Here is a 15,896-nt window from a genome sequence, read left to right as displayed (position 1 = left end):
TCCTTTGAAGGGAGCGCTGAACTAAACCATTTAAATGATATCTGGAGATTGGATAAATCACCCTTGCCATAATGAAAGAAATATGGTAAGTAAAATATAGGTCTACTCTGACCGAATGACGTAAACACATCATTCGGTCAGTGAAGACCTATATGTGGCACTGAATGAACTTCTCTTTCGAAGAAGATTTAAATGATAAAGTTAATTCCTGACAACAGAATAGAAATTCTGTCCATGAAAGAAACAGATAATTTCCTAAGAATGTTATATTATGTTACTAGGATTTGTATGGCACATATAATCACCCATGTATTCAGGCACATGAGCAAGCGAGTAGACGTAGGACTACGGTGTCAACCCAACTGAGTTGGTTGGTGGTTGGAGATTCAGGTCTCCAGCTTCTTGAGGCATTTAAGAACTGAGGAGGAGTCCCTGTTGTGTTGATGGAGATCCTTCAAGATTTTGGGTGTAATGTAAGAGAATAGTTGGCCTACCATTTGACTTTTGTAGATGCAGGGAGGGGGGTGCGACTGAGAGTGAAGCTGAGTGCAGGTGTCTGATTGGTTGATGAAAGTGAAAGTGGTTGTTCAAGTATTCTGGTCTAATGTGGTGAAGTGCCCTGTATGTGTGTGTGAAAAGTTTGAATTTGTGCCTTTGTAGATGGGGAGCCAGTGGAGCTCTCTGAGGTGTGGTGAGAAGTGGGTGTGTTGTAGGAGGTTAAGGATGAGACTCTCTGTGGTATTCTGGATGGTTTATAGTCTGTATATGATGTGGTTGGAAATCCCTGCGTAGACTACTCCGCTTGTGATGAGGGCTAATGTGATGTGCGTCTGGTGCTTAGGGGTATCTATTTGAAATTCTTGCAGAGAATGTGGAAGCAGACGGAGCTGACCTTGTTGACCAAAGCTGTCACAGTGAGCTTGTCCTCCAGGTTGCATTCCAGATTTCTGACATGGGGTGAGTGGGGGTCCAAGTTCTGCTGGCCGCTAGGTGGAGTCCCATAGGAAGTTCTTGCTCCCGAAGAACAGCACAGCACTTCCGTCTTGTCGGAGTTGAGTTTCAGGTAGTTAGATCCCATTCAGTGTGGTACATGCAGTTAGAGAAGTTGGTTCTGATGGTGTTGGACTTGTCGGTCAGTCCATAGAGGCACGGCATCGCACGCGACTCCGCTGACGTCACTGACACTACAATAGGCCCACGCCGGCGTGATGACGTCAGTTCCGCCCTTTTTTCCGTGCCTTCGAGTCACACGGACGGACCAATGACAGTAGATATATACACAGTATACACAGTACACAAATGTCAAGATAACACACACAGTGTGAAGCAAAAGCAGGAATGCAATTGAAATAAAACATTTCCTTGACAATAAAAATATATACAATACAATAAACTCTGGAATAGAAGAGTGGACAACGGGGAGGCGGATGGGTCAGTGAGGAATCCACAGGCAGATACTGTATCTACCAGAAAAAGCGTTACCGAAGGTAAGTAACTTGTTCTTCTGATAGATACATCTGCCAGTGGATTCCTCACCTTGTGAATAGAGTCCCACAGCAGTCCCCACTCCCGCAGGAGGGTTTCCACTCTCCTATACCAGAAAATCCTGGAGGACAGAGCGCGCAAAGTGGCCGTCCCTTCTCACCTCGGTATCCAAGCAGTAATGCTTTGCGAAAGTGTGGAGGGAGGCCCAAGTCGCGGCTCTGCAAATATCCTCGACAAGTACACCTCTAGACAAAGCAGTAGATGATGACTTAGCTCTAGAAGAGTGAGCTCTAATACCCTCTGGAGGTTCCTTACCGGCCAAAGAGTAGCAGATCTTTATACAGAGGATGATCCATCTTGAAAGAGTGCGCTTGTGCACCGCTCTTCCTTTCTTGCAGCTAGCAAAACCAATGAAGAGCTGGTCATCCACTCGATAGTCTCTAGTCCTATCAAGGTAAAAGCTCACCGCCCTCTTAGGGTCCATACGGTGTAGTCTCTCCTCCTCCTTGGAAGGGTGAGGGGGAGGATAAAAGGTAGGAAGGGTAATAGATTGTACTAGATGGAAGGGAGTTACCACCTTAGGGAGAAAAGCAGCCCTGGTCCTAAGAACCATTCGATCAGCATGAATGGTCAAGAATGGGGACTTGGAACTAAGAGCTTGAAGCTCACTTACCCTCCTTGCCGAGGTGATCGCAACGAGAAAGACAGTCTTAAAAGACAAAAGCCTCATGGGACACTTGTGTAAGGGTTCGAAGGGAGAACCCATCAAGAAGGTTAAAACAAGATTTAAATCCCATTGAGGCACAATAAAGGGAGTAGGAGGGAACTTATTTGTGAGGCCCTTCAAAAATCTTAAAACCACAGGAGACTTGAAAAGAGACGGCTGATCCAGCAAACAGATAAATGCCGACAATGCCGAAAGATAGCCCTTGATCGTGGCAACAGCAAAACCCTGCTGTGCCAAAGAAAGAGCAAATTGTAAAATATCGGACAAACGAGCCCTCAAAGGCTCAACAGATTTCTCCAGGCACCAAGAGACAAATTTAGACCATCTGTATGAATAAATGGATTTAGTGGAGTCACGCCTAGCCGAAAGAATGACATCCACCACATCGTGCGGGAGAGAAAAGGAGTTCAGGTTGCCCCGTTCAATCTCCAGGCATGAAGGTGTAATGACTGGAGGTGGGAGTGTAGAACCTGCCCCTCCATCAGGGAGGGGAGATCTGCCCTGAACGGGAGACGGAGCGGCGGGTGAGAGGAGAGGTGGAGAAGATCCGTGTACCACACCCTTCTTGGCCAATCCGGGGCGATCAGAATAACTCGGGCCCGGTCTTGGCGAATCTTCCTCAGAACTCGAGGAATTAAAGGTATGAGAGTAAACGCGTAAAGGAGTTGACTTCCCCAACTCAACTGAAACGTGTCCCCCAAGTCTCCTTGCATTGGATACTGGAGACTGCAGAATGACGGGCAGTGAGCATTCACGCGAGTGGCAAACAGGTCCACACGAGGAGTCCCCCACATCTGAAAGACGTGCCGGACCACCTCCGGGTGACGCCTCCACTCGTGGTCGGCCGGGAACTGCTGACTGAGACTGTCTGCACGCACGTGCAGAACTCCGGCCAGATGATTTGCCAACAGACAAATCTGGTGGTCCTGAACCCAGGACCAGAGGCGCAGAGCCTCTCTGCAGAGACACTGCGACCCCACTCCTCCCTGCTTGTTGACATACCACATCGCGGTGGTATTGTCCGTCAGGACTTGAACCGACCGATCGCGAAGGGAAGGGAGGAAGGCCTTGAGTGCCAAACGTATGGCCCGCAACTCTAAAAGGTTGATGTGAAGCAACCTTTCCTCTGGAGACCAAAGACCCTTGACCTCCAGATCCCCCAGATGAGCACCCCACCCTGGGGTGGATGCATCCGTTATCACTGTGGCAACCGATGGAGGTAGTTGAAAAGGCTTTCCTTGTGACAGATTGCCTTCCACGCTCCACCAAGACAGATCTGCTGCAGTTTCTCTCGAGATCCTCACTGACTCCCTGAGATCTCTGCTGTGCTGATACCACTGCCTGCGGAGGCACCACTGGAGCGCCCTCATGTGCCAGCGTGCATGGTTGACCAACAGAATGGAAGAAGCCATCAGACCGAGCAGGCGAAGGACCTTCAGGACTGGAACTACCGCTCCATTGTAAAATAAAGGAATAATTTCCTGTATGTCGCAAATCCTTTGTGGAGGAGGGAATGCACGAAATACAGTTGTGTCCAGTACAGCACCTATGAACAAGAAACGCTGGGAAGGCACCAGGTGAGACTTGGGTATATTTATCGAAAAACCCAACCGGAACAACAACTGAGTTGTCTCCTGCAGATGTTGGAGCACTTTCTCTGGCGACTCTGCCTTGATCAGCCAGTCATCCAAATAGGGGAATACTGGAACCCCCGACCTTCTGAGATGTGCAGCCACCACCACCATCACCTTGGTGAAGACTCGAGGCACAGTAGTAATTCCAAAAGGAAGGACCGCAAACTGATAATGTTGCGATCCCACCGTAAAACGGAGATACTTCCTGTGCGACTTCAGGATTGAGATGTGAAAATACGTATCCTGCAAGTCGAGCAACACCATCCAGTCTTCTTCCAGCAGCGCTTGAAGAACATGCGCAAGAGTGAGCATCTTGAACTTCTCTTGTTTCAGATAAAGATTCAAGATCCTGAGATCGAGGATTGGACGAAGTCTGCCATCCTTCTTGGGAATCAGGAAATACCGGGAGTAGCATCCCTGACCCCTTTCCTGCTCTGGAACCACCTCTATCACACCCTTTCTTAATAGTGTCTGTACTTCCTCCTGCAGAAGTAAGAGGTATTCCTCCGTGCAAAAACCTTGGCAAGGAGGGTAATTGGGAGGAAATTCCCAAAAGGGAAGAGCATACCCATTTTCTACGAGATTGAGAACCCAAAGATCTGACGAAACCGATGCCCAATCCCGTAGAAAGTAGGTAAGCCGACCCCTCACCGGACCCACATGATCCTGAATGGCGGATCTAGGGCTGCTTTTCTGAGGCTGGGGGGTTGGAAGAGGTGGAGGAGGAGGAGGCCTGACGACCTCTAGGGCGAGCTCTCTGCTTACCCCTGTACGACTTGTACAAGGGATTCTGCTGCTGCTGCACCTGCTGCTGCTGCTGCTGCTGCTGCTGACCTTGCCGAAAGGAGCGAAAGGAAGAGTGTCCGAAGGCTGTATCAGCTTTTTTACCAAAGAGTCCAGCTCCATCAAACGGCAGATCTAACAAAGCAGCCTGAACATCTGCTGAAAAATCCGAAGATTTCAGCCAAGCTGATCTTCTTGTGGCAACCGCAGTACCCATGATGCGTGCCACCGAATCCGCAGTGTCCAGCCCACTTTGTATCACCTGACGAGCTGCTGCCTGTGCATCCGTTAACACTTCTTCAAAATCCTTCCTGCTGTCATCAGGGATCTTAGGTGCCAGAAGACGCAGTGAATCCATGAGGGCATGTACATATCTCCCCATAAGGCAAGTGGCATTGGTTGACTTTAATGCCGTACTCGCAGAAGAAAAGGTCTTTTTAGCAACCTGATCTTGTTTCTTTGCATCCTTATCCCCAGCCACTTGAGGAAATACACTCACAGTCTTTTTGGAACAGACCGCCTGGATTACTAAACTTTCAGGTGATGGATGAGAAGTCAGAAAAGCAGGGTCCTCAGGAACGACCCTGTACCTTCTTGCCACACTCCTGGAAACTGCCGGTGCTGTAAGTGGCTTTTTCCAAACTTCCATAATAGGCTCCGTTAGAGCTTCATTAAAGGGGAGTAACAGTTCCACCACAGAACTGGGTGAATGCAGAACCTCAGTTAGTAGATTGGACTTAAATTCTACTGTAGGAAGAGACAAATTCAAACGTTCCGCAGCCTTGCTCATAACCATGTGATAAGGCTGGACGTCTTTCGAAGGGGCATCAGACACAGAAGGTAACTCCCACTCGGGAGAAAACTCCAGGCCACTAGCCTCCACCAGTTTTTCAAAACAGTCATCCTCAAGCTCACCTTCTTCCATTTCAGCTTGAGCTTATGTATACCTCTGCTCTTCTATGAGGCGCTGAGCCTCTCTCCTGGACCTTTCCTTCACACGCCACGCCGTCGGATCCACCAACGACTCCGACGTCGGTATCGAATCCGATGGCAAAGTGACTTTGTCTCGAGGTCGACTCGGAGCAGACGACGTCGGTATCGGCGTCGACGACCTCGGCGGAGCCGGGTATTGCCACGGCGGAGTCTGAGCCGGCATGAATGCCAAAAAAGGTGCCGGAGCATAGGAGTGCGGAACACCTAAATTGAAGGCTAATAGACCCATGGAACCCGAAGGCGCACCACAGGGGTACCATGCCCTTTAAAATACACCATACATAGCGTTCAAAACGCTGATGGGTCTTAACCCGGGGCCGGAAATGGTGGATGTAGTGCCTCGGGCTGACCTTGAGGTGGTTCCGAATGTGGCTCTTCCACAGGCGCAGAATTCTCACCCATCGGAACTTCTTCCTCATCCTCACGGGCCTGGGACGGCGCCAGAGATTGTACCGGAGACGGAGCCGGAACCTGCGACTCCGAAGGCGAAGCCTCACCTTCCGGATCCACTTCCTCCTCCGGAGGAACCACCTTCGAACGTACCTTCTTGGGTGACTTTGACCTCGAGTCCGAGTCCCTACCGGAGTGACGTCAGGACTCATGTCTTCTTTTCCTATGCTTCTTCCTTGACTTCGAAGCATGATCTGATGACGACTTCGAAGACGACTCCTCTCGAGGCCTTGATCTCGAAGCCGATCTCGACCTCGCCCTTCTCGAACGAGACTTCGTAGACTTTTTTCCCTTGTCATCTCTCAGCTTCGCCGCCAGAAGTTTGGTCGCCCTCTCTCGCAGAGCGTTTGGGTTCATCTTCCGACATGAAGAGCATTCTCCAACATCATGATCAGAACTTAGACACCAGATGCAATCTTCGTGTGGGTCCTTGATCGACATCATTTTTCCACATCTCTGCAAGGCTTGAAGCCGGTCTTCTTCGTCGACATCGTAAAGGAAACAAAGAAACAAAAATATGAAGAAAATAGCAACAAAGTTACTAAGAGGCTACAGAGATTCACAGAAACCGTTACCGTCGATGACGCGGAAAAAAGGGAACTGACGTCATCACGCCGGCGTGGGCCTATTGTAGTGTCAGTGATGTCAGCGGAGTCGCGTGTGATGCCGTGCCTCTATGACATCGTCCACGTCGGCGCAAAGCTACAAAAAGAATTTCCGAATGTTGCTGACGCAAGGGGATATTCACAAGGTGAGGAATCCACTGGCAGATGTATCTATCAGAATGCGTCATTAGGTCAATTAACTTCCTGGGGCAAGATCCGCGATTCACTTTCCAGTATATCACTGATAAGTCCTGTGTAACATGATGAAGGGTTGCGTCACTATCATCCCCGGTTTTTCATTTCTTGATGTATCAATAGTTCGCGGAGCCAGAATTTCCACTTTGTGTTCGTTCCTTCTTTGAGTCTTATCTATTGTCCCCAAGACTTGTTTATAGAATAGTTTTCTCATAGGCTAATTCAGTATCATGTGGAGGAAGTGACCCAAACTTTGCAGTTCTGCCAACTTGTACTGGCATTATGAGCGCACTGAAAACTGAAGGGGAATCAGTGTACCGCAAACATTTGGTAAGAGATGTGGTTCCTCCCCCCCCCACCCCCGTCACGGCCCCACCGCTGTTACCTGCACAGACCATGGCTGGCCACAGGTGATACATTTATAGCTGCATTCAGTCTCAGTAACTATGATCACATTATGTAGGGTTTAAAGACATATTTGGAGGAAGATATGGTGATTTTTTCTACCATGATATTTTTTTTAATTCAGGGAAAAATTATACATTTGTAAGCACACTGTAAACACAAAGTAAGCATAGTGTTAGTAACATTATTCAAAACGTTTGATTTAAAGAATACTTTACAGTAATTATCTAATGTTTTCCCAATATGATTGTTTTGCATTTGTTAGAGCGTTAGGCCATAACAGTGGTCAAAACTTTGCATCATTTGGGTTACTTTACAGAGAGGACAAAAACCACTCGGCTACTGGTGGCTGACATGAAAATTATGCAAATTATTGTCCATGTATGTGTGTGCATCTGCATTTATTTTCTTACAAAGTTGGCAAAAAGTACCAGTGATGGAAAAACAGAAAGACCGAAAAACGGTGCAGCCAACTTGAATGGTGGAAACAGGAAGAGATGTACATTTTCACCCACAGATGGAACTTATGACTATGGAAAATCAGCAAGTATGTTGGACTTTCCATGGCCACAAATTTCGTGCTAGGGGTGGCAACAGGTAGAGGGTATGAGCTGGTGATTAAAGCACCTCCCAAATCATTTGTGAATGTTCACAAATCTTTGCAATAGTTTAGCACAGCCAATGTGCTTACCTAGGACTAGTGCTAAAAAAAAAGGCTGGTCTAAGTGTACAAACAAGGGGCCAGATTTACCAAGTCATGCTAGGCCACCTTGCATGGCCTTGCGTTGCTCGGTAAATCTGTACTAACGCAAAGCAACTCAGGTTGCTGTCTTGTGCCGTTACATGGATGAAGAGTGGGTGTCCCCACATATCCATCCATGTATTTTGGCACCAAAACAGGCAAACCTGGGAATGCATCAGAATGCTAAGCCTTTTAGATATAGGTGCAACAAAGAGAAATATCTTTCTTTCTCCTCCTTTTTTTCATCTTTCTAAATGTGCTGCAAAATGCAACACACTCAAAAAGAGGAAAACACCTCTAACAATTTTGTTTGTGCAGGAAGGTGTCCAGTCCTTCACAAAAGCAATCCTGCCTGCACTGCAGGCACCCTTGCACCATGAAACTGGGGTGCCTGCTTTGGCGCTAAGCTGCATTGAGTGAACCAGCACCGAGAGAAAGCAAGAATGCGACATATGTTAGTAAATATGGCACATTCCCCTTCTCTCCATTTGACGCAGCAAGTTGCCTTGCTGCGGTGTGCGGCGTCAAATGATAATAAATATGTCCCTGGGTGTGCAAATCTTTGAAACACCCTCATATATACTGAGGGGTTAAAGGGGACTTAAGAAAGCAAATGGAAAGAAATGGACTAAGTTAGGTATACGCACAGAAAACTGTGATTTTCATTTGTGCATAAACCTACAGATTTATGGAAAACCCCCAAAAAGTAGTCATTTTTTAAAAATCAAATGTGCAAGACTACTACTCTTAAAGTTGCTACTTTCTTTGTGAAATTGATCGATTTGCGTCACCTCCAGTGAAAACAGTGCAGGCCAAGCTCGTCATTGTCCAGCAGCAGCAGTTTCCATTATTTCTACCCAAACGAAATTCTTTAATTAAAGGTTACTTTTATTAAGTTTGAGAGCATTTTGAAATCATTAATTGATGCGTTACACCTTTAAGAAAATAGAGGTAGAAAACCAAGCCAGAAAAAATTGCACTAAAATGCGGGTCGGTCCTTTAAATTGAGAGGCATGTCTCGGTATCATTGGCAGAACAGTCCTAGCATTCTTTGTGGGTGCTGCAGAGCATTTGATACACCCTTAAGAATGTATGCAAGTTCTCTGGTTAAGGGCAGAGCTGTGACATTGCTAATTATTGCTTAGAATGGATATTTCTCTTAATGTAATGCTCTTCACGAATGCCTCATGTGATGGAAATCCTTCTCTTTTTAAACGTCAGAAAATGTTTATCTTAATGGAGCTGGTTGACTAAACTCTGGGCTTTTAATTTAGGAGGTTACACACAGGACTTGCTTGACAAAGTGGTTTGCATTATAAAACTGCATTAGAAGCACTAGAGGATTTATGATTGCAAGATAATCACAAAAGTTGCCCTTGCAATGGTTTATACTTTCCCACCGCACTGAACATAATTAATTATTCCACTGGAGTAAATCCCACACAAAGGTGGAAGGTGGCCATTTCAAGGCATACTAAGGCTTGAAACTCTGTGAATGCCCACAACATTTAATCTGTGGCCATTCATAAACTCTTCCCCGCCCCTTTCTCATCTTCAAAATGTCCAGAAATGTACTCCTGGCAAGAGTACGGCAAATTGATTTCCACTAAGAAATATACTCCAAATTTGGCAGAGGTGCACGGAAGGGGGTTTCTGCAGAGAAGAAGGTAAATGTGCCACTGCACAAAGGTTTTGACATTTCAACAGGCATAGCTGTTACTATGGACAATTATGTCAGAGGAACTATACAAGTGCCAAGGCAGAAAAAGGACTGGCTTCTCTCCCCAGTAATACATTGGAAATTGTGAAAAGTTGTGAATTATCACTTAAGCAGATTTACACTATGCTGTGAATTTCGCAATTGGCACACAGTCATGCTTTGAATACATTTCTACCTTTCATAGAATTCACAAAGTATTTCAGGAGTGCTGCTGGGAATCTGCAACGCTTGTAAACAGGCGTAACTATGTACGCATATCTGTATTTACAGAAATGCATTTCCGTGTGTGAAATTGTACCGCTGACGTGCATTTTCACTGCAGACATAAAATCAGGTCCTAAGAAAAGACTCCTTACCATACACCCCCATTAATATTTAGAGTCTTCCCTTCCCTACCTGCTAAACTTGTGAGTTTTCTCACATTTGTGACGCTGCTAGAAATGTTCATAACCTTGCCCGTGTCAGTAAATGTGTGTAAATGGAAATTCTGCCATGCTGGCAAAATGTACGGGTCAGAAGATCACATTTACGTGGGCAAAACACTTTTGCTAAATGACGGTATCTGTGCAACTAGGTTTCACTGATGTGTGAAAATAAGTTTGTGAATCGGATCAGTCTCCACCTGGTGGAGAAATCCCGCAAGCTACAGTAAGTTACTACTGTAGTCAACTAATTGTTAGCCTCTAATGAATTACATATAATTTTAAAGTTCACGTTTATTGAAAATTACTAACTGTGCTTCTCGGTTTAGACAAACAAGAATTCCATTTATTGTTTTTCGACAACACAAGGATTATCATTGTTGCTTACAATTAAAATCCAGTGTTCATGGAGTGACACTCACGTCTAAAGTCATTTGCAGTATCCAGTAGGCCCCAGTTCCAAAACACTCGAATAACTAAAAAGGAACTGGCTACAATTCTAAAATGTGTGCCAGGATTCTTCTAGTTTGTCCAAAAACAATAGTGATCAAACCAAGACAAAAAGAGACGTGCTGTACAGTACCTCCTGCCATGTTCAGAACTGCATCGAGGGCTGGGCGGACCTCCCTTGCCAACTGCTCCTGCACTCTGCCTCCCAACAGTGGGCCAACATCTGAAAACACAAAGACAATGCAAATGAGACAGATGCAACATGCAGTACTAAACAGCAACTCTTCATGCACCAGGTGGGCTCAAAAACTCCCACAGAATTCCAGTGCATGTTGTGTTACAGGGTTTAGGCTAAAATCAGAGCATAACACATAGGGCACCACCTGCCGAGCACGACCCCCTGTGGTCCCGATCCTGGAGGGGACCCTCAAACTCCGGCCATCTTCTCTGTGAACGTCTGGTTGGGTGTGTGGGGGTTGCCCCACATACTTTGCAGGGGTTCTCCTTAGGCTTCGTTGAAGCCCCTGACAAGTACGCCTACCAGAACAGTGCTTCCAAACTCTGGTGACAGTGAACCCAGTTCAGAGGGGTGGCAGATTTTACTCCGGGTGGCTCAGTACCAACAGTGAAATGTAAAAGCTCACTTACTATTCAGGTCTGAGAGAGCCTTGTTCTTTGTGGTGTTGTACTGGTTCACCAAATAGTCAATTTGCTGAAAAGAAAACAAAGAATTAGCAAATAATCAAAACAAGGAAAACATACGGTGCAACAACATATAAATGCTGCAGTTCACACACTGAATATTTTGAAACCGGACATAAATCCCAATTCTAGTAAAATGTAAAGAATGGAGAAAACACTGGCATCTGCCACGGCTGAGCCATTTACTGTAAAAGAAAGACTAAGGGCCTGATTATGAGTCCGGCAGTGTGGGAGCGGGTGGCATGCCATTGCCCGCTCCAAAGATGCCAAACTCCACCGCCAACCGCCCACCGGATTACAGATTGTAATCCGGGTAGGCGGTCTTGCGGCGGCTGGCACACAGAGCTGCCTTTCAAAGGCTCTGGGGAGAGCCTTAAAAAGGCAGTGCTGTGGAACTGCCACATTGTGTTCCAGCACGGCATGGACCATAAAGTCCATGCATGCAGGAACTGAGGACGCAGAAAGACAGGGGGCACACCATGTGCCCCCATGCATCGAGGCAGCATGGGGCACTACAAGGCCCCTTTTGTTTCTTCACATCCACCTTTTCATGGCAGGCTCACCGCCATGAAAAGGACGACAGCGAGGAAACTCCATATTATGCTTGGCAATGCAGCAGCTGCACCGCCAGCATATTGTGGCCTCAGACTGCTGCAAGACGTCTAGGGATCGCGGATCCCTGGCAGTAGCAGCGGTCCTATGGCAGTCCGACCCTTTAAATCATAACACAGCAGTTGGACCACCGATGTGGCGGTTGGCGCGCCACCAATGTGGTGGATTGCTAAACTCATAATTAGGTCCTAAGGCTTTGGCCTAACAACTGCTGCAAGACCTCTAGGGATCGCGGATCCCTGGCAGTAGCAGCGGTCCTATGGCAGTCCGACCCTTTAAATCATAACACAGCAGTTGGACCACCGATGTGGCGGTTGGCGCGCCACCACTGTGGTGGATTGCAAAACCCATAATTAGGTCCTAAGGCTTTGGCCTAACATTTTGGATTAACGTTTAAAATAGCAGTGATTTCAATCTTTAGCCTGAAAGTTGCCTCATTGTGTGATGGTGTTCACATGAGTCATTGCCGTCTTGAACTCTTCCCCCATCCAAGAAAGGGGTTCACTAGCAGAATTCTAGAATATAATCAGGTCGTTCCACCCCACACTCCTCCTATTTCCAGCTCTCCGTGGGTCTGTGAGAGTCATGCCATAGTCAACAATAGTTTGAAGGTCTGAACACAACCTAAAAAATGTGACCCTTAACACCACGACATAAAAAGAAATAGGCTTGAAAATGTTCGATGATAATTCACAGAAACAACAGGGTTCAGGGATTCAGCATTACCTGTTCATGTTACATGCCCATCCATATCATACTATTGGCCAATCAGGTTTTAACTGACTTGTTTATATCAAGAGTTGTTACTAAGTAAGGGATGGAGGTGGTCCTCTTATTCAGCAATGGAGCAAAGGTTCACCAAGTTGTAGTGTAGTGTACTTCCATCTCGCCTGCATTTACACACCTTCCACTCACCAAAGACAGGGTATGTACAGTCGTACTCCTAGACACTTGGTACTTCTGAACACCCTCCGCCTCCGTAATCAATGTGAGGTATGAAAGGGCCCCCGCGCATATGTGCTACACTGGACGCGATCAAATGCAAGCAGAGCACACTACTGAGCTGCAGGGTGAGATGCAACTATCTGTATCCCAGCTATGACTGATAGCCCTAGGGTAGGGGCATCTTTGGTTTGCCAGACGCTGCACGGACAGATAGATGATACAAAGATATGATTAATGAATATGAGGGCTGGACGGCTTACAATGTAGCTGGCTTTTGTTCACTGAAACTAAAACCAACCCATTTAAGAGATTAATACATTTTTTTTAGATGCACACCTCTTTTGTTTCCGACAACAGTGTTAGTGACTGATTTGTCTGCGGCTCACCAGTAAAGGTTCTGAATGTAAACAGGTTTTCAATACAATTAATTATTTGCATCTTCCAGTGTTGGTGTGATGACAGTCAAAATTACAGGTCATGTATTGTTTGGCAACCCCCAAGCAATTTCAGCAGTCGACTTCAGTGGAAGCATTTGAGATTTAGGGATGCCATTTGCAGTTTTACACCCCAGCAAGGTGTCCCATGCCTGCTCATATTTGTTGGTATTAATGGTATTTTGATGCTAAGGTTCACCGACTGCAAAACAGACACTTTGTGGCCACTTCTGTTTTGTGAATCAACATAGAATTCAAGGCAGTACAATGAGGCATCACAAGCTAGACAACCTTATTTTGCCCCTGAAAGCATGAATTGGGGCTCCATTAGTAGGTAGTGGGGAAGGGGGTGTCACTACATAGGAGGCCACCACTATATCTAACCTCGGCCCTGTCAACACTAAATCTAGAATTACAGTCAGAAATTCAGAAATAGATTTTTATTGGGGTAGACACCTCAGAAAAACCAAAATGAGCACAAGCGTTAAAAGCCACCTTAAAACAAGTACTGCTGAAAAATTGGTTTATATAATACAATCTAATATAAAGTTTTCATTTTAAATGGTATATCTCATACAATCTAAAAAGTTTTATAACACAGAGGTAATCAAACGCCTAAAAGCAAGACATGTTAGTGATATATAAACGTATATATGTATTTTTACTTCCAACTGAATACACAAACTTTTCCTCAAGTTCACACTTAAGAAAAAATAATACATTGGAGAGAAACGCCATCTGCTAGTCCAGTAAGCAGATTTACCTGCTGTGGATGAAGGTGCTCTTAAGGACCTGCATACATGCTAAATAGTAAAGATAAACCATATCTCATATTTACTACTAAAGTGGAAAGAATCAACCTCATTAGAAGATAAGGTTGTCTCTTTTGGTACTCTTATAAATCTGGTCATTTGTTCTTGGGAACATGAAGGGGGGGGGCCACATATATAGGTCAAGTAAGCGTTTATTCACTATGTATTCCCACACTACATAGGGTTACATACATTTCCTCAGTCTGATAGGTTTCAATAGCAAGCCTTGTGAGTTCACCACCACATCTCCTGTTGAAACTTGAGCTTGAAGTACTTAAAACTAATGTTATTCTAGTTTCAGTTGTCGGCCTATGAAGACCCAATCTTAATATGTTGTGACAAGTTCCAGCGTCTGGACCTCGAACAACTACTTACAGTTTCTGGATATTGCTATTGCTTGGCTCTTTTGAATTCTTTTATGCATATTTGTGCACTTCGCAGTGTGAAACGTCCATGAACTTCAGCAATAGGATGGGCTGGAACCGTAACAATGAAATGTCTAGTCGCAAAAAACGAATTTATCAATAGGTAATGTAAAGTAGGCGCCAGTGCACAACCTTGCTTTTCAGTCATCGTTACCATGAGGGTCGTGGTCCATTCCCGCGTTTGCTGAAACCGACCTGGGCAACGAAGAAGCCCAAGAAAGACATCAACTGAATTTCCCTCAGGTTTTGTCAAAACTTCCTATGATGGACTTTGGTCCACAGATACAAATCATCTCGGTTAGATAAAGACCACCCTTATTCAGCTTCATAAATGTTCGGGAAATTGCATAAACTTGCATGCACTGGTTTGAAGAGCTCTACTGCTCTCTCAAACCTCCCTGCCCGACTGAGATCCTATCCTTATAATAAAATATATGCTCTAGGAGCGCTGCACAAACGATTTTGACTGCTACATCCAACGAAGAACTGCAGTTTTCTGGCTGCATGCAAATGGTTACTGTCACCTCACGTTGCTGATTGCTGTGTTACACTTGGCGTCCAAAAAAAGCCTCGACCATTAATAGCCAGAACAAAATCTTGTTATTCACTGTAGTGCCGTCACAACAGGGGGTAAAAGTGCTGGCGTGTCACTAGAGGAAGAGCTTGCCTCCTCTTTGTTCGTCCACCGTGCCCGAATCTCCAGTGGTGACCCAAGTGCAGTGGTGGAATGGTGGTTAGCAGTACACACACCTTCTACCTCCCTTCGCAAGTCTCAACAGACGCAAGGGTCGATTGGAGAATGGGGATAACACTGTGCCTGCACCAGCTGCCTTCTCCCCTGCCAGCATGGGCCTCAGCAGACCTGTGCTGATGAACGACTCTTACAGATCCCTGTCAGCACGGTACTTTGCACTCAGCTTTCAATGTAGAGTGGAGAGCGCGGCTTTGGGCAAGAAGGGGGTGGGATGACGCAGTGGTTGGTAGGGGTGGTTGAGAGGATGGCACATATTTTTATATATTTGGATTTGGGTGGTGGTGAGCAAATTTCAGATGGTGGGAGGGCAGATAGCAGAAGGCTGTTTTTAGGCCTAACCTACTAGCAGCGCGCTTGCGCTGCTAGCTCTGCGAGGAATGCTGTATTGAACTATGTACTGGAAGCTCCTCCCACTCTCCACCCATATTTGTCATTGGCTTGAGTCATTGTCCTTTGTAAACGCTGGCTTCTGATTCGTAAATAGGCTTGTTAGTCCCTCCTTGGTACTGCATTGTCTGCATTTGTTTCCTCTCATAACGACTGGACCTTTTACTTGGCTTGCTACATGGTCTGCTTTATAAGTGGGTGAGCACTATTTTGT

At 45.9% G+C, this 15,896-nt stretch overlaps 1 protein-coding gene across 12 annotated transcripts in view; it reads right to left on the bottom strand.

The window, feature by feature from the left end:
- PROM1 (prominin 1) overlaps positions 1–15,896 on the bottom strand; it is a 588,333-nt gene that overhangs the window by 259,231 nt on the left and 313,206 nt on the right. For all 12 annotated transcript variants that reach the window (XM_078678433.1, XM_078678442.1, XM_078678438.1 and 9 more), the window contains 2 exons: positions 11,260–11,323; positions 10,745–10,834 (listed from right to left, as the gene is read on the bottom strand). In XM_078678433.1, the coding sequence (XP_078534559.1) occupies positions 10,745–10,834; positions 11,260–11,323 (154 nt within the window). The remainder of the gene's footprint in view (positions 1–10,744; positions 10,835–11,259; positions 11,324–15,896) is intronic.

Source organism: Lissotriton helveticus, chromosome 2_2 (assembly GCF_964261635.1).
Source record: "Lissotriton helveticus chromosome 2_2, aLisHel1.1, whole genome shotgun sequence".
In the NCBI taxonomy this organism is placed as follows: Eukaryota; Metazoa; Chordata; class Amphibia; order Caudata; family Salamandridae; genus Lissotriton; species Lissotriton helveticus.
The sequence above is the reverse complement of the archived record's forward strand: the minus strand, read 5'-3'. Positions and strand labels throughout refer to the sequence as shown.